Raw genomic sequence first — 27,340 nt, forward strand, 5'->3', positions numbered from 1 at the left:
ACCTGCAACGTACAAAGCCTTGTTGGCTTTCCCTAGTTAGGGTGTAAATTTCCAAATGCTCATATATCCTATCCCGAAGTATTTTCTCCCGCAATTTCTTACAACTGACGTGAGCTCTCTGGTCTATAGTTCCGACGATTTCCCCTTGTTCCCTTCGGATATAGAGGTGCATCATTAGTCACACGTCAGTCCTCTGGGACATCGCCTATGGTTAGAGGCCACGAAGATACTGGTCAAGGCCCCAGCTATCTCGTTTCCTGACTCCTTCTATAACCATCGGTAACTCCCATCTGGCCCTGGGGACCGATCTACCTTAATACTCATTAGGAGGCCGAACACCTCCTTCTTCTTAACCTCGAAATGCCCTGATGTATTTATACAGTCAGCACTATATTATCTTGAAAAGATGGATTCTTTTTTGCGATCTTGCATACATGTAATATTCCGTTGCACCTTCACTGATTTACACGTAATATTGGTACGACAATGAACGTTAGATATTAGAAATCGAAAGCAAAACCATACATGCTGGAGACGCGGTTCAAGCAGCATCTGTGGAAAAAGAAACTGAGTTTCTGTTTCTGATCCCCCACCAGCCATCAGTATATCTGATGAATTCAATTGTCAGCAATAGCTCTTCTTACACATAGGCTACCTGCCCTGCAGAGTATTCCCTACACTTTCTGTGTTTAAATTTAGCTGCACCTTCACTGTTCCGAGCATGCCCTTTGGCATTTCTCAATGAACTGAGGTTAATTTTTTTCGACGACCTACAATTTGTGTTTATGCAATGAAGGGACATGCTAATCTTGAGGAAGATCCGCGAAGAAATTCTTATTTATAACCGTGACCTTGCATAATCTAAGCACTTGTATTCACTTCTTCACGTGAACCGCGTGGGCTTCTTCCGGGTGCTCCGGTTTCCTCCCACAGTTCAAAAACGTTCCCGTTACTAGATTAATTGATCATCGTAAATTCTCCCGGGATTAGGCTAGTTTTAAACAGGTAGGCTGCTTGACGGTGTGGCTCGTTGTAGCGGAAGCGCCTGTTCCGTGCTGTATCTCTAAATAAATTAAAACCTGTGATTCACCACCTTTCTATTGATGAGGTGAGCCATTCGTTTTCTCTTCATCCTATCCGGACATTTACTTTGTTCTCTGTGGCCTCCCTGTCCTCTATTGTGGTGGCGTGTTGGGGAGGAAGTATTAAGAAGAGGGACGCCTCACGTCTTAATAAGCTGGTAAGGAAGGCGGGCTCTGTCGTGGGCAAAGTACTGGAGGGTTTAACATCGGTAGCTGAGCGAAGGGCGCTGAGTAGGCTACGGACAATTATGGATAACTCTGAACATCCTCTACATAGCACCATCCAGAGACAGAGAAGCAGTTTCAGCGACAGGTTACTATCGATGCAATGCTCCTCAGACAGGATGAAGAGGTCATTACTCCCCAATGCCATTAGGCTTTACAATTCTACCGCCAGGACTTAAGAACTTTTTAAAAGCTATTATTAATGCTTTTTGAGATAGTGATTTAGATGCATATCATATTTTTTACTGAGTTAAGTATTGTAAGTAATTAGTTTTGCTACAACAAGTGTATGGGACATTGGAAAAAAGTTGAATTTCCCCATGGGGATGAATAAAGTATCTATCTATCTATCTATCTATCTATCTATCTATCTATCTATCTATACTTCAACCACTTACACTTTCTAATGAAAGGGCATTGAACTAAATTGTTAAGCGTTATGCGGAGAGCTGTCTGACTTGTTCAGCATTTCTTGCTTTGATTAATTATTTTTCGACGACATGCAAATAGTATTTCTTTCTAAAGCGCGCATTTTCAAGCTTTGAGAGTTTGAAATCTATCTGCATACCGGCCAGGTTTCGTTGGAGAACCAAATACAGAGCTGCAATAACCCGTAGCAGAACCGAAAGGACGTCGCTCAACATTACACTAGATTGTGCCTTGTATCCTAGGCCAGATTCACCGCTTCAAAACATTGGAGGCACCATTGTTTGTGGGGTGTAGAGAAAACATGAGTTGCATAAAGGGAAATATAAACTGTTCAAATATGGCTTATTTTAACTTATTATTTTAACTATTCGATTGTTTGTTGTTTCCGGAACTAATTTTAATTAAAACATTAGTTTAAGTCTTTAATATCATGCTCCAATTTTAATATATCTTACAAACGTGTCAATTACTTTAATGGCGGGGCATTCGGTAATGTAGTAAAGATAACTGGCCGTCGGCTTCCTGAAAGCCGAAATGCCAGAACAACAGACCACAGGGAAGACAAATGTTATTTAATCCTTTCTCGTGAGAGAATTTGCGTACAGGAATGGTGACGTCATTGCGTGGTCCTGCCTTGGCTGCTTAAAAAGGCCATCAGACATAGGCCAAGGATTAGGCCATCTGGCCCAATGTAGGGATGGAGATTTCATCAAAAACATGGAGGGATTTCATCAGGTATTCATAGACTATTTGCAGAATGACCATTTGAGAAGAAATTGCGTAGACTGGCCCTCTTTGCTCTAGATATTTACGATAGTGAGTGGCAATCTCGATGAAAATTAAAATTCCAACAGATCTTAACATGCTCAATGAACAGAAGATACTTATCTAGATGAGGAGTTCATAACCATTGCTGCAGTCTCAGATCAGGAGTTTGCATCCAGGAACAGATGTGAAAAAGGTTTTCTGCCGGAATTCTGACTCAGGGGTGTTCCGTCATGTTCCCGGAAACGGCAGCTTCGCACAGCCTGCACCCCACTCAACCACACACACTCAATGTGCTGACGATGGTGTTATTCTCCAGCCTTTGGAGGCATCGTCATTAAATTCGTTCATAAGATTACAGATTTCTCAATATTAAGGAAAAGGGCAGGAACATGTTGCTGAGATCTAATATCAACTGGTATTTAATAAATATCTGGACGCGTTAGGGGGACAATAGGCCGTATTTCTCTTCCCAGTTTTATGGTTAATAACCAACCCAGTCAGGGCACGATATCAGCTGCCCCTGCTCTGGTTTAATTCAACCACTGACACGCAAGAAGAATATATTTTTACTTTTTGTAGCAAAAGATTGCAGGTTACATGTACAAAGTGAAAATGTAAATCCGCCATAATGTAAAGTACGACTGTAGGAAAGCCGCTTGCAAATACAAAGGAATCAATCGTGGAACCTCACAAGTGCACTTTTCTTGTGAGTTCCACTGGGAGGCGATCAGCGTGAGGTAACAGTTGAGGGTGTAGGTCTTGTGGGTATCCCGGACGGCTCGGGTTGTCTGGACACCAGCCACGACATTGTGGTCCATTTCTCAGACACCTCCACCTGTCTAAGAGAATAGTTGTTGACTAGTCACATCAGAGTCACAATCTGTCCTTCAACCTCGGGTGGCAGAACAGCAATCGAAGGGCAGGACAATTTCCACCTGGAGTAACAAAGAAATGTCCATATTAAAGAACGATAACAAATCGTCAGTCAGTCATTTATTTCTTGGTGGTTTGACCTGCAGCCTCGCAAATGGCAAGTTGCGGGTTCAAGTCCCACATTGAAGATGGTTGGAAAACGTGGGCTGACATTGTAGAACGGTGCCGAATGCGTGTCAAACAATTGGCATTACGTAGCTGCGGTGACAGTACACGACCTTTGAGAGCGTTATTTTTAAGAGAAGCAGGAGCGAGGGAGATCATTCCTCTCGACAATATTTATAACTTACTTTTTTTTTAAAAAAATCATTTAACTGGCTGCAGTGCAATTACTCAGACTTTCCGGTGCCCGATTTGGCTGCGTAGTTGCAGTTACAATTCGAATATATATATTAATTAATATGACAAAATATTTATATTAATGTGGATTACCAGTTGCACATCAACTACCAGTTTAACAGAGAGATGTCGTCATCTAGATCCTTGACTGTACAAGAAGACTGGAGGTCGCTCTGCTGCATGGGTTTTCACTAATTGAACCAGGATACCGGGGTTTACTCCGAGCCTTTCCCCATGTGTTGGCATAGCCGCAAGGCATCGGAGGTTTGAGATCTGAGTGTTCCTTCTCCGCGATGAGCTGCCAAACATGGCTAACGAGCTCCATCTGCTCGAAACAACCAATGTAGTATCGGATCGATAAACGCCTTTACAACTTCATTACGATCAATTCCCGAATTCTTGGACGCACTTCAGCTGTACTGAATACGCAGTCATCTTGAGCTGAAACCATTCACCTACATTTTCCCTGTATCTCTTTAAACATTTCCTATCCGTGCACATCTCCAAGCGGATTGTAAACCTCGAAATTGTTGCTGCGCCTGTCACTTCCTCTGGCAGATATTTCCACATCGTCACCACCTTTGCGATGAACACTTATCCATAGGTCCCCTTTGATATTCCCCTCTCACCTGAAGTACATCCACTCCAGTTTTAGGAGCCGTGTCAACGGGAAATGCACTTTGACCTTTCACCCTATATATTCACGTCACGAGGTAATGTGACTCTATAATGTCAATACCAACCTACGTGCGTTAAAGGAAAGCAATCCCAGAATATCCCAGTGGTTCATTATAATTCAAGACGTCCATTCCATGTGGTAAACTACTACCATGCCCACATCAACCATTTCGGTGACATCTTCAAAACATCCGAATGTAAATTCAGGATCCGTGACTTCTGACGCACTAAACCACTTTACTGTTCCTAAGCATTCCTTGCCTTTCCATGTGCATATAGATCATCCTGTCTCGCAGAATTAGCGGCTGTAACGTTCCCACCACTAATGTTGGGCTCGCCAGGCTGTAATTCCGTAGCTTATCCTTAAAGTTTCGCTTAAATAAAGAGGCAACATCAGCTAACTTTTAGGCTTCCAAACCACATCTAGAAACGTAGAGGCATAGAAAAGCTACAGCACAGTTCAGGCACTTAGGCCCACAAAGCTGTGCTGAACATGTGCTGAATACCTTAGAACTACATAGGCCTACCCATTACCCTCTGTTTTTCTAAGCTCAATGTACCTGTCCAGGTGGATCTTTAAAAACACTATCATTTCCGCTTGCATCACCGCAGCCGGCAGGCCATTCCACGCACTCACCACTCTCTGTGTAAAAAAAAACACCTACCCCTGACATCTCCTTTGTACCTACTTCCAAGCCCCTTAAAATTGTGCCCTCTCGAGCTACCCATTTTAGACCTGGGAAAAAGCCTCTGATATCCACATGATCAATGGCTCTCGTTATCTTGTACAGCTTCTCATTACCTTGCACACCTGTGGTTAACAAACGCACAAAGGTCTCTGCAAAAGATCTAGCAAAATGCACCCAAGCATGCTACACGTTTTGGGGTGCAGAGAGCAAGATCCAGGGATTTATTCACCGTTATCCTCTTCAAAAACAGAAACATCGATTTTGCTTAATATCATTACCTTTCAGGGCATCAGTCTTCTCGTCCCTGAGCTTGCCCGCTTCCATGACTTTTCCTCTTTAAAGTAGAATGGAAGCTTTCATTTAGGTCCTCCTTTGTCTCGACAATCAAACTAATTCCAAAGTGGAACTTTTCTCTCCCCAGCTCCTTCTTTTGTTTTTTATATACTTAAAGAATCTCTCATGATCAACTTACCAGTCAAGGATGCTTTGTGCCCGTTTTCGCTACTGATTTCGTCATTAACTGGACGCCAGCAGTCCTCGTTTTCCAAACAGTTTTTGCTATATCCCAGACGGCTATTCCTTTCTGTTCAGCAGACTTCAATTTCCCTCCATTAATTAGGGCTCCTGAATCCTACCTACCTTGCCGTTCACTGCTATATTGCCCCTGAATTCTCTGTATCCCATTTTCAAAAGCTTCCGACTTGCCAAACTTCACTATGCCTGCTAACAGCTTCTCCAAATTGATCTTTGAAAGTTCCGGTCTAATCCCATCAAATTTTACTTTGCTCAAATTTAGGCCTTTAACTAGAGAACTAACTGTGTCTCTTTCTCAAAACTCCTTTAAAATCTAATGGAATTATGGTGACTGGCTCCAAACCGCCCCCACCGGTCTCTTGCCAAGTCTCATTTCCCAAGAGGAAGTCGATTCCGATCCTGGAATAGAAACAATGGATCCGTTTAACTAAATTCTGTATTTCTGTATTCTGCTGAAGATTGTTACTACTAACGGGCAGTGTAGCTGATTTTCTTTCGATCTACCTCGTGCTGCCCTGGCCCTGCCAGTGTTTACGGTGATATTGAAAGTGAAATTACCCTCCACACAACTCTGTCCAACACTCCCAGGTCAGAAAAAGAGCGATTTAGCTATTGGGAGATAACCTGAAACCTGCCGCATCGATTACTGTGGAAACATATCGATTATATAAATTTGAGGAGGGATGTTCCAGCCATGCAACCTTATGGAGCAGTTAATATCTCCAAATAATAGCCCAAATCCAGTACTTTGCTTGGATGATTGCTGCAAATGTAAATTAGTTTAATGCAAATGATTAAATGTTCCTTCAGGCAATTTTGATTAATGTTATTGTAACAACAAATAGAATTCACATCATGTATGTTTTTTCCACGTTCGCAGGTTTTATGACACCTGTACCACAGCAATCTATGGTGAGACGCAACAAAGCTCCGCGGAAACGGTCGTTTCTGTTGTTCATCATGTTAATACATGATAGAAGACTTGCAATTGTTCGCTCCATTTGGTAACATCGATGTACTTATTTCCATTAGAGTTGTGTGCTCAAGGTTTAAGTACAGCTGTTGCCTTCAAGTTAATCTCATTCGGTGTTTCGTTAATTTGCATATAGATGGATTTAAGGTGCAAGCAAAAAATCTCAGTGGTTTTCTCTTTGGAATTAGCGGAAACGTGATAGCGATTCTGTATATTATTCGGAAAGAGTTCTGCCACTTACCTATTGATAGAATAAGTTCATTGACTCGTCTTCTAATGTAAAAATCTGTTGCAAAGAGGACATGAACTTCTGGGTTCGGAAATCGTCCTTTAAATTCTGTGTTGCTTTGAGATATTTGGTTAGCTACTGATTGTCAGATTCTAATTCTGTGCTCCGACAGGAATTGAGAGATATCCCCATATCCCAGGTTCGTTCCACCTTCAAAATGCTGGAGGAACTCGGAATGCCTGGCATACTCTATTCTAACTGTCGCGTTCAATTCTATTGTGTTAAAATTCGTCTCTTTATATGCCCCTGAGAATGACACAAAACTGTAGAGTTTATTCTTCTATTCTCTGAGGAGTGTGGGAAGTCTCTGAAAACAGGATAACAACATTCATGGCTTAAATACTTGATCTAAAATGCATTATTCTTCTAATAGCACTTCATGTTCCAAACCTATATACTTCGTAATTTGCCATGTTCGTTGGTTTGACTATTATTACGACCGAAGAATTTTTCACTGTTCTGCCTGATCTGTGAGACGAATAAAATTAAAACATTCACTTCCAGAGTGTCTGCTTAACACATCATCAGCATAATGGGCACCGTTGTATGACGTGGGCGATCTATCTCAAGATTATACTGTGCAATTTTTCTACAGAAGTGGTTGCCATTTCTTTCTCCCAGGCAGTATCTTTTCAAGTCGGTTGAACACAGCCATTGTCAATACTCTTCAGAGATTGTCTGCCTGTGGTCAGCGGTCGCATAACCAGGCCTTCTGCTATGCACCAGTTGCTCATACGACCTTACAATGCCTGCTCGACTGATTCACGTGACATTGAACGCGGGGCTAAGCAGCTGCGACACATTACCTTAGGGTGACCTGCAGGCTAGCGGTGGACGCCTTACATCTCCTTAGGCAGAGACGTATCTTCACCTTGCCACACGCTATGTACATAAAATGGGCTAAGGCATGTAAATATAGTTCCCCATATTGACTTAAGTTTGGCAGAATTTATAGTGAACTACCCTCGGCAACAGCTGAATCCAATAGATTCACTTTAAATTATTCACAACACGCAATAAGCTCTCTGCTCGATTCAATACCTCTCTCAATTTTCCTTCTGAATATCTTCAGTAAAGTGGAGTGATTAGGGAGCTGCTGAAAAATAAGCTTTCCAACATCTTTCCAAGCTCTTTACATCGGTTTGGTACTGAGTTTTCTAAAAATATACAGATAAGTGGCTTGGACTTCATTAACAATCCGACAGATCCGTTAATAATTGCCATTATTTTATTCATCATCTCTTCCTTTCAAAAATCTCGGACACACCATCTTTAATAATGGAGCGAGTTTGCGTATTTTTAATATCGCATGCAACTGAAGGGACGAGAGGAGAAGTTCTTTATCTAAAATATATTGGCGAAATACACAACTCGAAACCAAATGCTTATCTGGCTAACAACTTGAAATTAATTTGACACAGGAAAAAGTTGGCAACTTGTGATTGATGTCAATGTGCCATTCTGCTTGAACTGATTTGCATAAATATGGATCACGCAGTGCCAGCTCGTCACAGGATTCATAAGCGAGCTGAAAAGTTGAGACGCCACTTAACCGCTGCACCGTGTGTGAGCTTCACTCAATTAATTACAATGTCTTGCTGGGTTCGTGTGGTCAGTACGCTGGTGTTCACTGCAATTTGTGAGTATTTTCTATGGATATTATATTGAATCTCGAATACTATTCAATGACATTCTTCTCGCACTTCTGGTATTACTCGAATATTAATCTCGGGACATTTTTCCTTCCCTCTGAATGTTTCCAGATATCAACGCAGAAATTGCAATGAATCAACCACCTTCGAAATCCACATCTCTGGGGCAGACTGTCCAAATACCCTGCACCATGTCTGGAACCTCTTTAGGAAGTAGCATTGTTTCCTGGTACCAGCAGATTCCCGGAAAAGTTCCTCGGTATCTGTTCTTCTATTATTCGGGGAGCAGCTTTTACCGAGGCTCTGGAGTTCCGAACCGTTTCGGCGGCTCAATATCCGGCAACACGGCAACATTGACAATATCGAGCGTCCAGTCGGATGATGCGGCAGACTATTACTGTGTTGTGTGGAAAAATAATGTTAACATCTTCGGCAAAGGAACGAGGCTGGGAGTTGGCAGTAAGTAAAATATCAATTCAATGCACTTTGCCTTTTGGTACTTACGTGAACAATAATTAGAACTGTGTCGTCTAAGGGTGGATTCGATACAAATGGTGGCTCTTTTCGGATATCCAGCCACAAGTAACGGTCCTTTGATAATTTAATTGAACTTGAGCTGCCGAACCGCCAAATGCCGCTCTGTTGTTTCTTTAGTTTGAGCTGGCTTTTTGGAAGCCGAAATGCTAATTGCTAAACCAGGTGCAGAATTATTTCTATCGTTAGTATATAAGTATAATCCTAAATTCCCGAATTTTAATTGCATCAGTTGGTGGATGCACCTTTGCTGATGACACCATTTTGGGCAGATGCCCGTCTGAACCCTAACCTATCTGCTAGCTACTGATCACTGGATCCTGGAGGGTTCTTCAAAAATCACAAACTGGAGGGTCATAGACGAAGAAAGATAGGCGATTGGATCCATTGCAATAAGCTAGAATCTTTCTGAAATTTTCCTTAGTATCTAGTTATCTCCAACACGCTGAAAATATGATTTTGTTTTTTAAATCATTCGCCGCCTTGGTCAAGTTGTTCGTGTGTCTCTTTACATTCTTCGAAAAAATAACAAAACTGGTACCATATTTGTCATCAGAGACATGGATAATGATGAACCAGGCAGTTAATGCAAATTCTTGAGGTGCCTAGAGAAACAGAATATCAAAAACAACGGATCAATTATCCATCAATTACAGGGAAACCAATTACAGAGACGACTAACTGCTAGATTAATCATTGTCCTAGTTTATATTGGGGGGTTTTTCATCGCCAGTTTGAGCTGTTAAATCTTTATATCAAACCGCCAAGGGATTTTGAAACCAACCTTCAGTCTTTTGTTGTATAGAGTTAAATTTGAATCTGAATGAAATCTGAAACAAACTTGCAGCATTTAAGACCAGAACGGGCTTCGAAGAGTGGCTCGAAGATATTAGAATGGAAATTCTCAATCTTTATTGTTTTTGGTATGCTGGCCTTTATAAATCAGAGCATTGAGTACAGGAGTTGGGATGTAATGTTAAAATACTACAAGGCATTAGAGAGGCCAAATTTGGCGTATTGGGTACAGTTCTGGTCACCCAAATATAGGAAAGATATCAACAAAATAGAGAGAGTACAGAGCAGAGTTACTGGAATGTTACCTGGGTTTCAGCACCTAAGTTACAGAGAAAGGTTGGACAAGTTAGGTCTTTATTCTTTGGAGCGTAGAAGTTTGAGGGAGGTCTTGATAGAGGTATTTAAAATTATGAGGGGGACAGATAGACTTGACGTGGATAGGATTTTTCCATTGAGAGTAGGGGAGTTTCAAACAAGAGGACATGAGTTGAGAGTTAAGGGGCAAAAATTTAGGGGTAACAGGGGGAACTTCTTTACTCAGAGAGTGGTAGCTATGTGGAACGAGCTTCCAGTAGAGGTGGTGGAGGCAGGTTCGATATTGTCATATTGGATAGGTATATGGACAGGAAAGGAATGGAGGTTTATAGGCTGAGTGCAGGTAGGTGGGATTAGGTGAGAGTAAGCGTTTGGCACGGACTAGAAATGCTGAGATGGCCTGTTTACGTGTTGTAATTATTATATGGCTAAATAGTTATTAGCAGACGCCTTTTAGTATTTTATGTTTTCAAATGTTGGTATTAGTTCTCTCTTACATTGGAAAGTCAATATGTGCAAACATGTTCAGACAGACTTTTCTGCCAATTGTGATAATGAAATTTGGCAATTTAAAATCGTGATGCTCTTGGGTCACCATGTGGAAATCAATTTCCAAGAGTACCACCTTATCGTAGGGTTTGAAGACATGCGTGGCTGATTGACCCGGTGAGCTATGTTGGCGAGTGTCATGGCCTTGTGCTTTGCTTTTTGATAGTGTCAACCATGCCCAGCAGGTCAAAGGGTAGAGGCCAGACTAAGAGTGATCCTTACGCCATCCAGGGAGTTCATCTCAGGGATAACAACCCTAGCAGGTCAAAGTTTGTTACGGAAATAGCAATGAAACATCCCTGTCTATCTGTGTGCGATTCATTCTGTAGACATAGATTGAGGATCTTTACTACTGCCCTGAACGACAGCGGCATAACGGGAAGTAAATCAGTGAAAGTAATCTATCATTATAGTTCTCATTACACTAAAAATGCAAACACAGGACAGCGAGCTTTTCAACTTTGCACGAGAAATTACTTAAAACTATGAAAGTAAACCACGTTGAGCGGTAGTTCTGAACCATATTACATGAACACAGTTGTATTCCCTCTCTTTACCACCTAGGTCGTGAATATTAAAGGAAAGTGGTTTCAACAGTGGTGAGTGTAAGGAGAAAGATCCGCTACCCTGCACAAACCAGATTTGAATTATTTACTTTAAGTGGAAATATAATGTTTCAACATGTATGTTAAACTGTCCAAAAGTGATTTACTATACAGGCAGTCTGTAATTTTATATTGCGTAAAGCAAACTCTGCATTCCGACGGTTAAGATGAAGTAAATACACTATTCAAGGGGTTCCCAGCCTCGGGTCTGCAAATCTCTCTGCTAATAGTAGGGGTCTATGACATAAAAAGGTTGAGAGCCCCGTGTACTAAACCCCGATTTTAAGCAAAACTTGTATTAGACTTCTGCCTCTTGTCTTGATGACGGAAGATTTGAATGAAGTGAAAGTGTCTAAGGTAGAAGTAGAAACGGTGGAAACTTAGAAATTTAAAATGAATGGGAGCAATATAAATATATGATATTTGGAACTGGATTTTGTGTAAAAAGATTATGTTTTTTGTTGACGTGATGATTGACGCCAGATATGTTGTTGTGTAAGTAAGAGGAGTAGATGTAATAAGCTGTACCCCTTTGGCCTGTTTTAAAGAATATCTATGTTTTTGTTGTAATCTTCTCCTATGAAATAATCGTTGTAAATGATGCTTTTTGTTATGTTTGTACCGACCAAAATAAATTAATTTCATTCATTCATTCAATGCTGGTTAAAACCCCAGCCGGAATCATTCATTTTACGCCACTATACATATTGTGCCCCAGTGTCACAAAAAAACAAATATCACGGGAGATTTTAGGTGGTAATCTTTTCACATCTAATTCAACAGATTGAAATGGGAAAACGGAAAAGAAATATTTGTTCATTACGATGAAGGAATACATGAAATACCAAATGCATTTTAAACAAGAGAGATATTTTAACAGAAACAGTTACTCAACCTATACTAAACTGGCACCTTGTTTTAAACAGATCCTCGGAGCCCCGCTGTCACCGTCCTCCGGCCTTCAGCCGAAGAAATTACGGGAAAGGGCACAGCGACACTGGTGTGTTTGGTGAGCCGTTTTAATCCGGGAGCTGTGGGCATTGAGTGGACCGTGGACAGACGTACGAAAAGCGATGGCGTTGAGACGAGCCCTGTCCTTCAGGACACGGACAACACGTTCAGTGTGAGCAGTTACCTGACTCTTCCAGCCTCAGAATGGAGCTCACACGAACGTTACTCCTGCGTGGTTAAACACGAGGCTCTAGCAAACCCGTTTGTGGCAACGATCGAGAGATCCAGCTGTATCTAAAACCATATTTCAAACTTAATAAAGATGAAAAGCTTATTTTATCTGTCTTTTCCTTCATTAAAATAGCTTTAAAACATTATTCTTTTGCAGTTCAGAATTTGCGTTCAGCTTCGTCTTTAAGTTTTGTCAGGTTTAAATGACATTCTATTAAATGAGTATAATTCTTAATTCAAACTCCAATGTTAATTAGTCCCAAGGCATTCCCAGATGTTCATCAAACAACCGTAATCTGAAGATGGCATTTTTGGTTCTTGCCAGACTGCTGATAATTTCGACCACAGCTACCCAATAACATTAACGATCCAGTCTGATATGCAACATGTTTTCATGACTTTTCTTTCGAGTTCCGAATGAAGCAGAAATATATTTTAAATCTCTCTTTAATGATATTGCCCTGACGTAAAAGAAAGAGCTATGAAAGCGCACACACGTGTACACAGACACACAGTCATTTGTCATGAAGGAACACATTCAACAGAGGACGATTGATGAATATAGAAGTGGCGAAATTGGTGGGTCTGGGCCGATCCTCATATTGCGTGAAGTGCAGCAGATTTTGCTTCTAGACTAAGTGCGAATTTATGCGAACAAATGTATACGGCCTATTTTCTATGGCATTTAGATGAAATGGAGGTAATGTTATTGAAACATCTAAAAATCTTTGTTAGCAGGCAAGTTAAATTCCGAGCCGAGTCCCGCTTGTTTTCTGTGGAGAGCTGAAAGTTGTAGTGTTCGGATAATAGGTTTGGGTATTGAGGACTAAAGAAAAAAGATAGCATTCTTCTCTCGATGCACATTTAATCCTTAGTTTCCTTAGAAATTTTATCGATGCCCAAGTAGATTGAGATCGAAAGATCTTTAAGAGATTCGAGGGAGTCGAGACATGACAGAAACCGGAGACCGGAGATCTGGTCAGCCTGCTCCAATTGTTATTCCTTCGTATGTCCACAACTTGAACTTTGCTGAAATAGTCATTTTACATTAGATCTTTATTTAAAAAATCATAGTTTTCAAATCATTCAAACCGAAGGGGTATTTTAATATTTTTAATAATAACCGTGGTTACCAGGTTTTTCGTTTCGAATTCCAGTGAAATATATGAACTGTTCATGCCCACCGGAACCCAAATTGAAACTATTGCAGCCAGTACTTTAAAGCTTCCGAAACGTATAGATACTGTTATAGACCACTACTGCACAGAATCAGGCTCTTCAGCCCATCTAGCCGAACTATTACGCGGACTAGTCACCAGGGCTTTCTCCTCCATATACTCCCATCCATGTGCCTATCTACATTGCTCATGAATGTTGAAGTAGAACCCGCACCCAATCGTTTCGACTGCAGCTCGTTGCATACTCCCACTACGGCCGGAGTAAAGACTTTCCCCTCATGCTTCATTTAATCATTTCATCTTTAATCCATGATCTCTAGTTCTAATTTCACGCCATTTTAGTGGAAAAGCCCAGCTTGCATTTACATTGTCTATACATCTCATAATTTTGTATATCTCCATTAAATCACCAATCATTCTCCTTTGCTGCAGCTAATGGAGTCAAAACCTGTTGAAGCTCTCCCTATAATTCAGGTTCAGTGTCAGTAAAATCCTTGTAAATTTTCTCTGCACTCTTTCAATATTATTGATATCGTGTTGTGATCTCTTCTGGGGAAGGTCTGACCTGTACAAAAGGACGGGCCTGAACTGGAAAGCGACCAATATCCTGGCGGGCCGGTTTGCTATTGCTGTTGGGGAGTGTTTATACTACAAAAGTTTGTAGTTTGGCTGGGGAGTGGGAATTAGAATGTAAGTGCAGAGATTAGGGTAGAAGGACAAGGGCATGATGCTATGTGTTCTGAGTTGGTGAGGAAGGACAGACGGGAGAAAACATAAATGTAGGCAACACAAAGCACACTGCAGATGCTGTGGACAAATCAACACGTACAACAAGCTGGAGGAACTCAGCAGGTCGGGCAACATCTTTGGAAACGAAACGTCGACAGTGCTTCTCCTTATAGATGCTGCCTGGCCTGCTGTGTTCCACCAGCATTTTGTGTGTGTTGCTTGAATTTCCAGCATCTGCAGATGTCCTGGTGTTTGAAGAGGAGAAGCCATACTTGATCTAGTTCTGGGTATTGAATCTGGTCAAGTGGCAGACCTCTAGGTGCGGGAGCATTTTGGTGAGAGTGACCACAACTCCCTTAACTTCAGCATAGCTATGGAAAAGGGTAAAAGCAAACAAAATGGGTAAGTGCTGAACTGTGGAAGGTCTAACTGTAAAGGGAAAGAGGGAAATTGAAAAGAGATGTTCAAGGGTGAAAGCATAGAAGTAATGTGCAGGAAGTTTAGGGACCACTTGTGATTGGTTCAGGATAGGTTTGTCCTACTGCAGTAAGGAGAAAATGGTAGGAAAAGGGAACCGTGGATGACGAAACACGTGAGGCAACTCCTCAAGAGGAAGAAAGAAGCATATGTTAGATATAAAGAGCAGGAACTGGGGGTAGGTGACATGAGAAAATTGGAATAGCCAGTAAGGAGCTTAGGAGAGGACTTAGGAGAACTTCAAGGGAGAATGAGACAGCCTTGGCATCTAGGATTAAGGAGAACCCCAATGCATTCTATGCGTATGTGAAGAACAGAAGGATTGCAAGAATGAAGGTGGGGCCTTCAGAAGGATAAAGAGGGCAACATGTGCCTGAGGGCCGAGGAGGTTGGGGAGTCCCTAAATGAATACTTTGCTTCAGTATTCACAAGTGAAAACGACTTTGATCGGAGTGAGGTCGAAAGACAATAGGCCTGTGTGCTGGACAATGTGGAAATTAAGGATGAAGAAGTGCTGTATCTTCTGAAAAACATCGAGGTCGATAGGGCCGGACGTTTTATACCCCAGGTTGCTGTTGAATGTGAGAGAAGAGATCGCTGGAGCAGTATCTATGATCTTTGAATCCGCTTTGGCTGCAGGGGAGGTCCCGGAAAACTAGGGAACGGCAAATGTAGTTCCCTTGTTTACAAAAGGTAATAGGGAGAATCCTGGGAACTATAGACCAGTGAGTCTTACGTCATTGGTCTGCAAACTATTGGAAAGGATTCTTAAGGATAGGATCTACGAGCATTTGGAGAAGTGCAGTCTACTTAAGGATCGTCAACATGGCTTTGTGAAGGGAAGGTCGTGCTTCACGACCCTAATTGAGTTTTTTGAAGAGGTAACTAAAGAAATTGATGAGGGTAGGGCGGTAGATGTGTTCTACATGGATGTTAGACAATAGACAATAGACAACTGGTGCAGAAGTAGACCATTCGGCCCTTCGAGCCTGCACCGCAATTTTGGGATCATGGCTGATCATCTACTATCAATACCCGGTTCCTGCCTTGTCCCCATATCGCTTGACTCCCCTATCCATAAGATACCTATCTAGCTCCTTCTTGAAAGCATCCAGAGAATTGGCCTCCACTGCTTTTCGAGGCAGTGCATTCCACACTCCCACAACTCTCTGAGAGAAGAAGTTTTTCCTTAACTCTGTCCTAAATGACCTACCCCTTATTCTCAAACCATGCCCTCTGGTACTGGACTCTCCCAGCTTCTGGAACATATTTCCTGCCTCTATCTTGTCCAATCCCTTAATAATCTTATATGTTGCAATCAGATCCCCTCTCAATCTCCTTAATTCCAGCGTGTACAAGCCCAGTCTCTCTAACCTCTCTGCGTAAGACAGCCCAGACATCCCAGGAACTAACCTCGTGAATCTACGCTGCACTTCCTCTACAGCCAGGATGTCCTTCCCTAACCCTGGAGACCAAACCTGTACACAATACTCCAGGTGTGGTCTCACCAGGGCTCTGTACAAATGCAAGAGGATTTCCTTGCTCTTGTACTCAATTCCTTTTGTAATAAAGGCCAACATTCCATTAGCCTTCTTCACTGCCTGCTGCATTTGCTCATTCAACTTCAGTGACTGATGAACAAGGATTCCTAGATCTCTTTGTATTTCTCCCTTACCTAACTCCACACCGTTCAGATAATAATCTGCCTTCCTGTTCTTACTCCCAAAGTGGATAACCTCACATTTATTCACATTAAACGTCATCTGCCAAGTATCTGCCCACTCACCCAGTCTATCCAAGTCACCCTGAATTCTCCTAACATCCTCATCACATGTCCCACTGCCACCAAGCTTCGTACCGTCAGCAAGTTTTAGCAAGGCATTTGAGAAGGTCCCCAAGAAGAGACTCATCCAGAAAGTCAAGAGGCATGGGATCAGTGGAACCTTGGCTATCTGGATTAAAAAAGGGCTTACAGGGAGAAAACAGGGTAGTAGCGAAATAAAAGTATTCTGCCTGGAGGTTGGTGACTAGTGGACTGTCACAAGGATACGTCCTGGGACCCCTGCTCTTTGTGATTTTTATAAATGACCTGGATGAAGAGGCGGGAGGATGGGTGAGTACGTTTGCGGATGACACGAAGATTGGAGGAGTTGTGGATGGAGCTGTAGGTTGTCGAAGGCTACAAGTGGATATAGACAGGATGCAGAGTTGGGCAGAAAAGTTGCAGATAGAGTTCAATCCGGATGTGTGAGGTGATGCATTTTGGAAAGACAAACCAGAAGCCTAATTACAGGGTTAATGGTCGGTCACTTAAGAGTGTGGATGAACAGAGGAACCTTGGGGTTCAATTCCATACATCCCTCAAGGTTGCTGCACAGGTTGATAGGATAGTTAAGAAGGCCTATGGGATGTTAGGCTTCATTAACAGAGGGGCTGAATTCAAGAGTAGAGAGGGGTTACATTCAAGAGGAGAGATGTCATGTTGCAACTCTACAAACTGGTGAGACCACACATAGAGTATTGTGTTCAGTTCTGGTTACCTCATTATAGGAAACATGTGGAAGCTATGGAGAGGATGCTGAGGAGATTTACCAAGAAGTTGCAAGGATTGGAAAACAAGTCTTATGAGGCAAGGTTAGCAGAGCTGGGACTTTTCTCCTTGGAGCTTATAAGGTTGCGAGGGGACTTGATAGAGGTGTACAAGATTACGAGAGGCATAGGTAGGGTGGATAGCCAGTACCTGTTTCCCAGGGCACGAATAGCAAACACCAGAGCGCATATGTACAAAGTTAAGGGAGTGAAGTTTAGGGGAGATAGCAGGAGTAATTTTTTATACAGAGGGCTGTGGGTGCCTGGAATGAATTGTCAGGGATGGTGGTAGAGGCTAAAACATTAGGAGTATTTAAGAGACTCTTCGACAGGAACATGGATGAAAGAGAAATAGAGGGTTACGGGGTAGTGTGGATTTAGTACTTTTTTAAAGGAATATATGGGTCGGCACAACATCGAGGGCTGAAGGGCCTTTACTGCGCTGTATTGTACTGTGCACTAGTGTTCTACTGTTCCTATGGGCAGCTGACTAGGACTATATACAATACACCAAATAAGGCTTCGCAAAAATCTTATACAACTTCAAGGTTTCTTCCAAACTCTTGTACTCAATATTTACTTTGATCTACGAAGGCCAATATGCCAAAAGCTCTTTTTACAGAGTACTTACCTACGACGCTACTATGAAGAAATTATGGATCGACATTCCATCTGTTCTACCGATCTCCTAAGTGCCCTACAGCTCATCGTGTAAGTCCAACCTAGTTTGTCCTCACTTTATGTTGAATAATCACCATCTGACGTTTTCAGCCTGTTTTTCCAGCTGCTTCAGATCCCAATGCAAGATTCAATTACCTTACTCGCCGTTTACTACGTCCCCGATCTTGCTGTTATCCACAAATTTAATGTCCTAGATCACAACATTATGATTCGGATCGTTGATATAGATGACAAAGAACAACGGACATAACACCAATCCCTGAGATACACCACCAGACACAGACCTCCACTCAGAGAGGCAAACATCGACTACCACGCTCTGGTTTTTCCCGCGCAGCAATATCTGATCCAGATCATTACCTGATACTGAATGACAAGCGACCTAACCTACATCGCAACCTCCCATATGGAGCCTCTGTCATCGACCTTGCTATAGTCCATGTGGGCAATATCCATTGTCTTTCCGTCATCAAACCTCTTGATAACGTTCTCGAAAACCTTTAAATAATTGGTTAGACATGACCCACCTCGTGCACATCCATGTTGACTATTCATAATTAGACTCTGTTTTTCTCCAAATGTCTATAAACCTAATCCCATAGAATCCAGTACAATAATCTGCCTACAACTAACGTCAGGCTCACCTGCCTATAATTGCCAATATTATTCTTGGAGAGCCCATGAACAAGGGAACAAAATTAGCTACCCTCAGCTGAGGCAAAGGACATTTTAAAATGCTTGCTGGGTCCCCTGCATTTTCTGCACTAGCCTCCCACATGGTCCGAGAACACTTCTTCAGCTCCAGGGGATATATCCACCCTACGTTGTCTCAAAACTGTAAGCAGCTCCTCCTCTGTAATCCTTTCAAGTCCATGAACACACTACTGTTTTGCCTCACACTGTGTCGGTCTCGCGAGTAAATACAGATATAAAAAATCCAATTGTGATCTCACTAATCCCTTTCAGCTTCATGGCCGCTCTGATCGGAAACTAGTCACTTGCTATTCTTCTACTCGCAATATATATGTAGAAACTCTTAGGATTTCCTAGGCTTTGTTACCAGAGCAACCTCATGCCTTCTTTCAGCCATCCTAATTTGCTTCTTCAGTGCTCTCTTATGCTTCTTAAAAGTACAATTTTTAGACTCCAGGTCATTTATATACATCACAAACAACAAAAGTCGCAGCTCAGACCCCTGCGTAACTCTACTAATAACAGTCTCCGGCTAGAATGGGTCCCTTCAACCACTACTCCCTGTCGTCTATGCGCAAGTAGTTTCTGAATACAAAGAGACAATTCGCCACAGACTCCATGCTTCCTAATCTTCCGGATTAGTTTCCTGAGAGGGACTTTGTCAAAAGCCTTACGAAAATCCATGTAACCAACATCCACAGCCCTACGCTCATCAATCTCTCTCGTAATCTTGTCAAATAACTCGTAGTTGGCAAGGCACGACATGCAACGTTCAAAGCCTTGTTGGCTTTCCCTACTTAGGGTGTAAATTTCCAAAAGCTCATATATCCTATCCCGAAGTATTTTCTCCCGCAATTTCTTACAACTGACGTGAGCTCTCTGGTCTATAGTTCCGACGATTTTCCCTTGTTCCCTTCGGATCGAGAGGTTCATCATTAGTCACTCATCAGTCCTCTGGGACCTCGCCTATGACTAGAGGCCACTAAGATACTGGTCAAGGCCCCAGCCATCTCGTTTCCTGACTCCTTCAAGATACAACGGTAACTCCCATCTGGCCCTGGGGACCGATCTACCTTAATACTCATTAGGAGGCCGAACACCTCCTTCTTAACCTCGAAATGTCCTGATGTATTTATACAGTCAGCACTATATTATCTTGAGAAGATGGTTTCCTTTTTTCGATCTTGCATATATGTAATATTGCGTTTCACCTTCAGTGATTTACACGTCATATTGGTACGACAATGAACGTTAGATGTTAGAAATCTAAAGCAAACCCATTCATGCTGGAGACGTGGTTCAAGCAGCATCTGTGGAAAAAGAAACTGAGTTTGTGTTTCTGATCCCCCACCAGCCATCAGTATATCTGATGAATTGAATTGTCAGCAATAGCTCTTCTTACACAAAGGCTACTTGCCCTGCTGAGTATTCCCTACATTTTCTGTGTTGAAGTTTCGATGCACCTTCACGGTTCCGAGCATGCCCTTCGGCATTTCGCAATGAACTGAGGTTCATTTTTTTCGACGACCCACAATTTGTATTTATGCAATGAAGAGAAATGCTAATCTTGAGGAAGATCCGCGAAGAAATTCTTATTTATATCCGTGACCTTGCATAATCTAAGCACTTGTATTCACTTATACCTTTCCTTGCCCGTGGCTCCCGGGCATCGGGTTAGCGTAACGGTTAGCGCAACACTACAACCATAGTTCGGACTTCAGTTTTGGCGTTGCGTGTAGGAGTTTGTTCGTTCTTCCCGTGAACCGCGTGGGGTTCTTCCTGGTGCTCCGGTTTCCTCCCACAGTTCAAAAACGTTCCCGTTACTAGATTAATTGATCATCGTAAATTGTCCCGGGATTAGGCTAGTTTTCAACAGGTAGGCTGCTCGACGGTGTGGCTCGTTGGAGCGGAAGCGCCTGTTCCGTGCTGTATCTCTAAATAAATAAAAACCTGTGATTCACCACCTTTCTATTGATGAGGTATGCCATTCGTTTTCCATTCATCCTATCCGGACATTTACTTTGTTCTCTGTGGCCTCCCTATCCTCTATACTTCAAGCACTTACACTTTCTAATGAACTAAAGTACAGAGCAGCAAGAACCTGCAGCAGAACCGAAAGGACGTCGCCCAACATTACACTAGTTTGTGCCTTGTATCCTGCCAAGATTCACCTCTTCAAAACATTGGAGGCACCATTGTTTGTGGGGTGTAGGGAAAACATGAGTTGTATAAAGAGAAATATAAACTGTTCAAAAATGGTTTATTTTAATGTATTATTTTAATTATTCGATTGTTTGTTGTTTCAGGAACTGATTTTAATTAAAACTTTAGTTTAAGTCTTTAATATCATGCTCCAATTTTAGTATATCTTACTAACTTGTCAATTACTTTAATGGCGGGGCATTCGGTAATGTATTAAAGATAACTGGCCATCGGCTTCCTGAAAGCCGAAATGCCAGAACAACGGACCACAGGGGAAACAAATGTTAGTTAACCGTTTCTCCTGAGAGAATTTGCGTACACGAATGGTGACGTCATTGCGTGGTCCAGCCTTGGCTGCTTAAAAAGACCATAAGACATAGGCCAAGGATTAGGACATGTGGACCAATGTAGGGATGGAGATTTCATCAAAAACATTGAGGGATTTCATCAGGTATTGATAGATTAGTTGCAGAATCACCACGTCTGAAGAAATTGCGTAGTCTGGCCCTCTTTCCTCTAGATATTTACGAGAATGAGTGGAAATCTCGATGAAAATTAAAATTCTAACAGATCTTAACATACTCAATGAAGGGAAGATTCTTTCCTAGATGAGGAGTCCACAACCATTGCTCCAGTCTCAGATCAGGCGTTTGCATCTAGGAACAGATGTGAGAAGGGTCTTCTGCCGGAATACTGACTCAGGGGCGTTCAGTCATGTTCCCAGAAGCGGCAGGTTCGCACAGCCTGCACCCCACTCAACCACACGCACTCAATGTGCTGTCGATGGTGTTATTCTCCAGCCTTTGGAGGCATCGTCATTAAATTCATTCATAAGATCACAGATTTCTCAATATTAAGGAAAAGGGCAGGAACATGTTGCTGAGATCAAATATCAACCAGTACTTGATGAATATCTCGACGCGTTATGGGGACAAAATGCCCTATTCCTCTTCCCAGTTTTATGGTTAATAACCAATACCATCAGGGCATGATATCAGCTGCCCCTCCGTTTGTTTAATTCAACCGCTGGCACGCAAGAAGAATATATTTTTATTTTCTGTAGCAAAAGATTCCGGGTTAGATTTACAAAGTGAAAATGGTTTATTCCGCCATAATGTAAAGTACGACTGTAGGAAAGCCGCTTGCAAATAAAAAGGAATCAATCGTGGAACCTCACAAGTGCACTTTTCTTGTGAATTCCACTGGGAGGCGGTCAGCGTGAGGTAACAGTTGAGGGTGTAGGTCTGGTGGGTATCCCGGACGGCTCGGGTTGTCTGGACACCAGCCACGACATTGTGGTCCATTTCTCAGACACCTCCACCTGTCTAAGAGAATAGTTGTTGACTAGTCACATCTGAATCACAATCTGTCCTTCAATGTCGGGTGGAAGAACAGCAATCGAAGGGCAGGACAATTTCCACCTGGAGTGACAAAGAAATGTCCATATTAAAGAACGATAACAAATCGTCAGTCAGTCATTTATTATTTGGTGGTCTGACCTGCGCCCTCTCAAATGGCAAGTTGCGGGTTCAAGTCCCACACTGAAGATGGTTGGAAAACGTGCACTGACATTGTAGAAAGGTGCCGAATGCGTGTCAAACAATCGGCATTACGTAGGTGCGGTGACAGTACACGACCTTTGGGAGCGTTATTTTCAAGAGAAGCAGGAGCGAGGGAGATCATTCCTCTGGACAATATTTATAACTTAATTTTTTTTAAATCAATGAACTAGCTGCAGTGCAATTCCTCAGACCTTCCGGTGCCCGAATTGGCAGCGCAGTTGCTGTTACAATTCGAATATATTTATTTATTTATGAACATGACCTAATATTTATTTTAATGTGGATTGCCAGTTGCACATCAACTACCAGTTTCACAGAGAGATGTCGTCATCTGGATGCTTGACTGTACAAGAAGACTGGAGGTCGCTCTGCTGCATGGGTTTTCACTAATTGAACCGGGATACCGGGGTTTCTCCGAGCCTTTCCCCATGTGTTGGTATAGTCGCAAGGCATCGGAGGTTTGAGATCTGAGTGTTCTTTCTCCGAGATGAGCTGCCAAGCATGGTTAACGAGCTCCATCTACTCGAAACGACCAATGTAGTATCGGATCGATAAACGGCTTTACAACTTCATTGCGATCAACTCCCGAATTCTTGGACGCACTTCAGCCATACCAAATATGGAGTCTTCGTGAGCTGGACCGAATCACCTGCATTTTCCCTGTATCGCTTTAAACATTTCCTATCCCTGCATATCTCCAAGCGGATTTTAAACCTCGAAATTGTTGCTGCGCCAGTCACTTCCTCTGGCAGGTATTTCCACATCTCACCAACTTTGCGATGAACACTTATCCGTAGGTCCCCTTTGATGTTCCCCTCTCACCTTAAGCCCATCCACTCAAGTTTCAGGAGCCGTGTCAACGGGAAATGCACTTTGACCTTTCACGCTATATATTCACGTGAATATTTAATAAACCTCTATAATGTCAATACAAACCTACGTGCGTTAAAGGAAAGCAATCCCAGAATATCCCAGTGGTTCATTATAATTCAAGACGTCCATTCCATGTGGTAAACTGCTACCATGCCCACATCAACCATTTCGGTGACACCTTCAAAACATCCGAATGTCAATTCGGGTTCCGTGCCTTCTGACGCACGAAACCACTTTACTGTTCCTTAGCATTCCTTGCCTTTCCATGTGCATATAGATCCTGTCTCGCAGAATTACCTGCAGAAACTTTCCCATCACAAATGCTGGGCTCGCCAGGCTGTAATTCCGCAGCTTATCCTTAAAGTTTCGCTTAAATACAGAGACAACATCAGCTAACTTTTTGGTTTCCAAAGAACACCTAGAAACATAGAGACGTTGAAAACCTACAGCACAGTGCAGGCACTTCGGCCCGCAAACCTATGCTGACCATGTCCTTACCTTAGAACTGCATAAGCTTACCCTTAGCCCTTTATTTTTCTAAGCTCCAGGTACCTGTCCAGGAGTCTCTTTTAAAAAACCCTATCGTTTCCGATTTAATTACCGCCGCCGGCAGGCACTCACCACTCTCTTTTTTAAAAACGCCTACCCCTGACAACTCCTCTGTACCTACTTCCAAGCCCCTTAAAACTGTGCCCTCTCGTGCTAGCCTTTTTAGCCCTGGGAAAAAGCCTCTGACTATCCACATGATCAATGCCTCTCGTTATCTTGTACAACTTATTATCTTGCACAACTGCGGTTAACAAAGACACAAAAGTCTCTGCAAAGGATTCAGCAAACTGCACTCAAGCTTGCTACACATCTTGTGATACAGAGAGCAGGATCCCGGGATTTATTCACCGTTATCCTCTTCAAAAACAGAAACATCGATTTTAGACAATAGACAATAGACAATAGTTGCACAAGTAGACCATTCGGCCCTTCGAGCCTGCACAGCCATTTTGAGATCATGGCTGATCATCTACTATCAATACCCGGTTCCTGCCTTGTCCCCATATCCCTTGATTCCCCTATCCATAAGATACCTATCTAGCTCCTTCTTGAAAGCATCCAGAGAATTGGCCTCCACTACCTTCCGAGCCAGTGCATTCCAGACCCCCACAACCCTCTGGGAGAAGAAGTTTTTCCTTAACTCTGTCCTAAATGACCTACCCCTTATTCACAAACCATGCCCTCTGGTACTGGACTCTCACAGCATCTGGAACATATTTCCTGCCTCTATCTTGTCCAATCCCTTAATAATCTTATATGTTGCAATCAGATCCCCTCTCAATCTCCTTAATTCCAGCGTGTACAAGCCCAGTCTCTCTAACCTCTCTGCGTAAGACAGTCCAGACATCCCAGGAATTAACCTCGTGAATCTACGCTGCACTTCCTCTACAGCCAGGATGTCCTTCCTTAACCCTGGAGACCAAACCTGTACACAATACTCCAGGTGTGGTCTCACCAGGGCTCTGTACAAATGCAAGAGGATATCCTTGCTCTTGTACTCAATTCCCTTTGTAATAAAGACCAACATTCCATTAACCTTCTTCGCTGCCTGCTGCACTTGCTCATTCACCTTCAGTGACTGATGAACAAGGACTCATAAATCTCTTTGCATTTCTCCTTTACCAAACTCCACACCGTTCAGATAATAATCTGCCTTCCTGTTCTTATTCCCAAAGTGAATAACCTCACATTTATTCACATTAAACGTCATCTGCCAAGTATCTGCCCACTCACCCAGCCTATCCAAGTCACCCTGAATTCTCCTAACATCCTCATCACATGTCACACTGCCACTCAGCTTAGTATCATCAGCAAATTTGCTGATGTTATTCTCAATGCCTTCATCTAAATCGTTGACGTAAATCGTAAACAGCTGTGGTCCCAATACCGAGCCCTGTGGCACCCCACTAGTCACCACCTGCCATTCCGAGAAACACCCATTCACCGCGACCCTTTGCTTTCTATCTGCCAACCAGTTTTCTATCCATGTCAATGTCTTCCCCCCAATGCCATGAGCTTTGATTTTACCCACCAATCTCCTATGTGGGACCTTATCAAATGCCTTTTGAAAATCGAGGTACACTACATCCACTGGATCTCCCCCGTCTAACCTCCTGGTTACATCCTCGAAAAACTCCAATAGATTAGTCAAGCATGATTTACCCTTGGTAAATCCATGCTGGCTCGGCCCAATCCTATTACTGCTATCTAGATATGCCACTATTTCATCTTTAATAATGGACTCTAGAATCTTCATCACCACCGATGTCAGGCTGACAGGTCGATAGTTCTCTGTTTTCTCCCTCCCTCCTTTCTTAAAAAGTGGCATAACATTAGCCATTCTCCAATCCTCAGGAACTGATCCTGAATCTAAGGAACATTGGAAAATGATTACCAATGCATCAGCAATTTCCAGGGCCACCTCCTTTAGTACCCTAGGATGCAGACCATCTGGACCTGGGGATTTGTCAGCCTTCGGTCCCATCAGTCTACTCATCACCGTTTCATTTCCTCTGTTACCCTATGTCCTTGGCCCATCCATACATCTGGGAGATTGCTTGTGTCTTCCTTTGTGAAGACAGATCTAAAGTACTTATTAAATTCTTCTGCCATTTCTCTGATTCCCATAACAATTTCACCCAATTCATTCTTCAAGGGCCCAACATTGTTCCTAACTATCTTCTTTCTCTTCACATACCTAAAAAAGCTTTTGCTATCCTCCTTTATATTCCTGGCTAACTTGCGCTCGTACCTCATTTTTTCTCCCCGTATTGCCTTTTTAGTTAAGTTCTGTTGTTCCTTAAAAACTTCCCAATCGTCTGTCTTCCCACTCACCTTAGCTCTGTCATATTTCCTTTTTTTTTCATGCTATGCAATCTCTGAATTCCTTTGTCAACCACTGTGACCCTTTTCCCCCCTTTGAATCCTTTCTTCCCCGGGGGATGAACTCATTTTGCACCTTGTGCATTATTCCCAAGAATAATTGCCATTGCTGTCCGACTGTCTTTTCAGCTAGGATATCCGTCCAGTCAACTTTGGCCAGCTCCTCCCTCATGGCTCCATAGTTTCCCCTGTTCAACCGCAACACTGACACCTCCGAGCTGCGCTTATCCCTCTCAAATTGCAGATAAAAACTTATCATATTATGATAATATAAACTCCAGAACACTAAATCCAGAATAGTCTTGTCACTGGTCGGCTCTAGTACAAGCTGTTCCAAGAATGCATCCCGTAGGCACTCTACAAACTCCCTATCCTGGGGCCCAGCACCAACCTGATTCTCCCAGTTCACCTGCATGTTGAAAACCCCCATAACTGCTGCGACATTACCTTTGCCACATGTCAATGTTAACTCCCTATTCAACTTGCACCCAATATCCATGCTACTGTTTGGTGGCCTGTAGACAACACCCATTAGGGTCCTTTTGCCCTTACTGTTCCTCAGTTCTATCCACACAGACTCTACTTCACCTGATCCTATGTCCCCCCCCCCCTTGCAAAGGACTGAATCTCATTCCTCACCAACAGGGCCACCCCACCCCCTCTGCCCACATTTCTGTCCCTACGATAGCACGTATACCCTTGTACATTCATTTCCCAGGTCTGATCTCCCTGCAGCCATATCTCCGTTATCCGAACAACATCATAGTTACCCATTCGCACCTGAGCTTCAAGCTCATCCGCCTTATTTCTGACACTTCGTGCATTCAGATATAGAATTTTTTAGCCCATTTCTC

At 42.7% G+C, this 27,340-nt stretch overlaps 1 protein-coding gene across 1 annotated transcript; it reads left to right on the forward strand.

Annotated features, from left to right (window-relative positions):
* The first annotated feature begins 8,511 nt into the window (after positions 1 to 8,511).
* Positions 8,512 to 12,638, forward strand: LOC140732722 (immunoglobulin lambda-1 light chain-like). Its single transcript, XM_073055394.1, has 3 exons — positions 8,512 to 8,578; positions 8,703 to 9,050; positions 12,316 to 12,638. Exons 1-3 carry the CDS (start codon positions 8,530 to 8,532, stop codon positions 12,636 to 12,638), a joined length of 720 nt encoding a protein of 239 aa, XP_072911495.1. The 5' UTR covers positions 8,512 to 8,529.
* The last annotated feature ends 14,702 nt before the right edge of the window (positions 12,639 to 27,340 follow it).

The sequence above is a fragment of the Hemitrygon akajei genome, chromosome 9, assembly GCF_048418815.1.
Source record: "Hemitrygon akajei chromosome 9, sHemAka1.3, whole genome shotgun sequence".
In the NCBI taxonomy this organism is placed as follows: Eukaryota; Metazoa; Chordata; class Chondrichthyes; order Myliobatiformes; family Dasyatidae; genus Hemitrygon; species Hemitrygon akajei.

What these genes read in the sequence shown, in the direction of transcription:
- LOC140732722 (XM_073055394.1), top strand. Translation starts at nt 8,530, where the DNA reads ATGTCTTGCTGGGTTCGTGTGGTCAGTACGCTGGTGTTCACTGCAATT. An exon ending in GCTGGTGTTCACTGCAATTT is followed by an intron (nt 8,579 to 8,702) that starts GTGAGTATTTTC and finishes GAATGTTTCCAG; the next exon opens with ATATCAACGCAGAAATTGCA. An exon ending in AACGAGGCTGGGAGTTGGCA is followed by an intron (nt 9,051 to 12,315) that starts GTAAGTAAAATA and finishes TGTTTTAAACAG; the next exon opens with ATCCTCGGAGCCCCGCTGTC.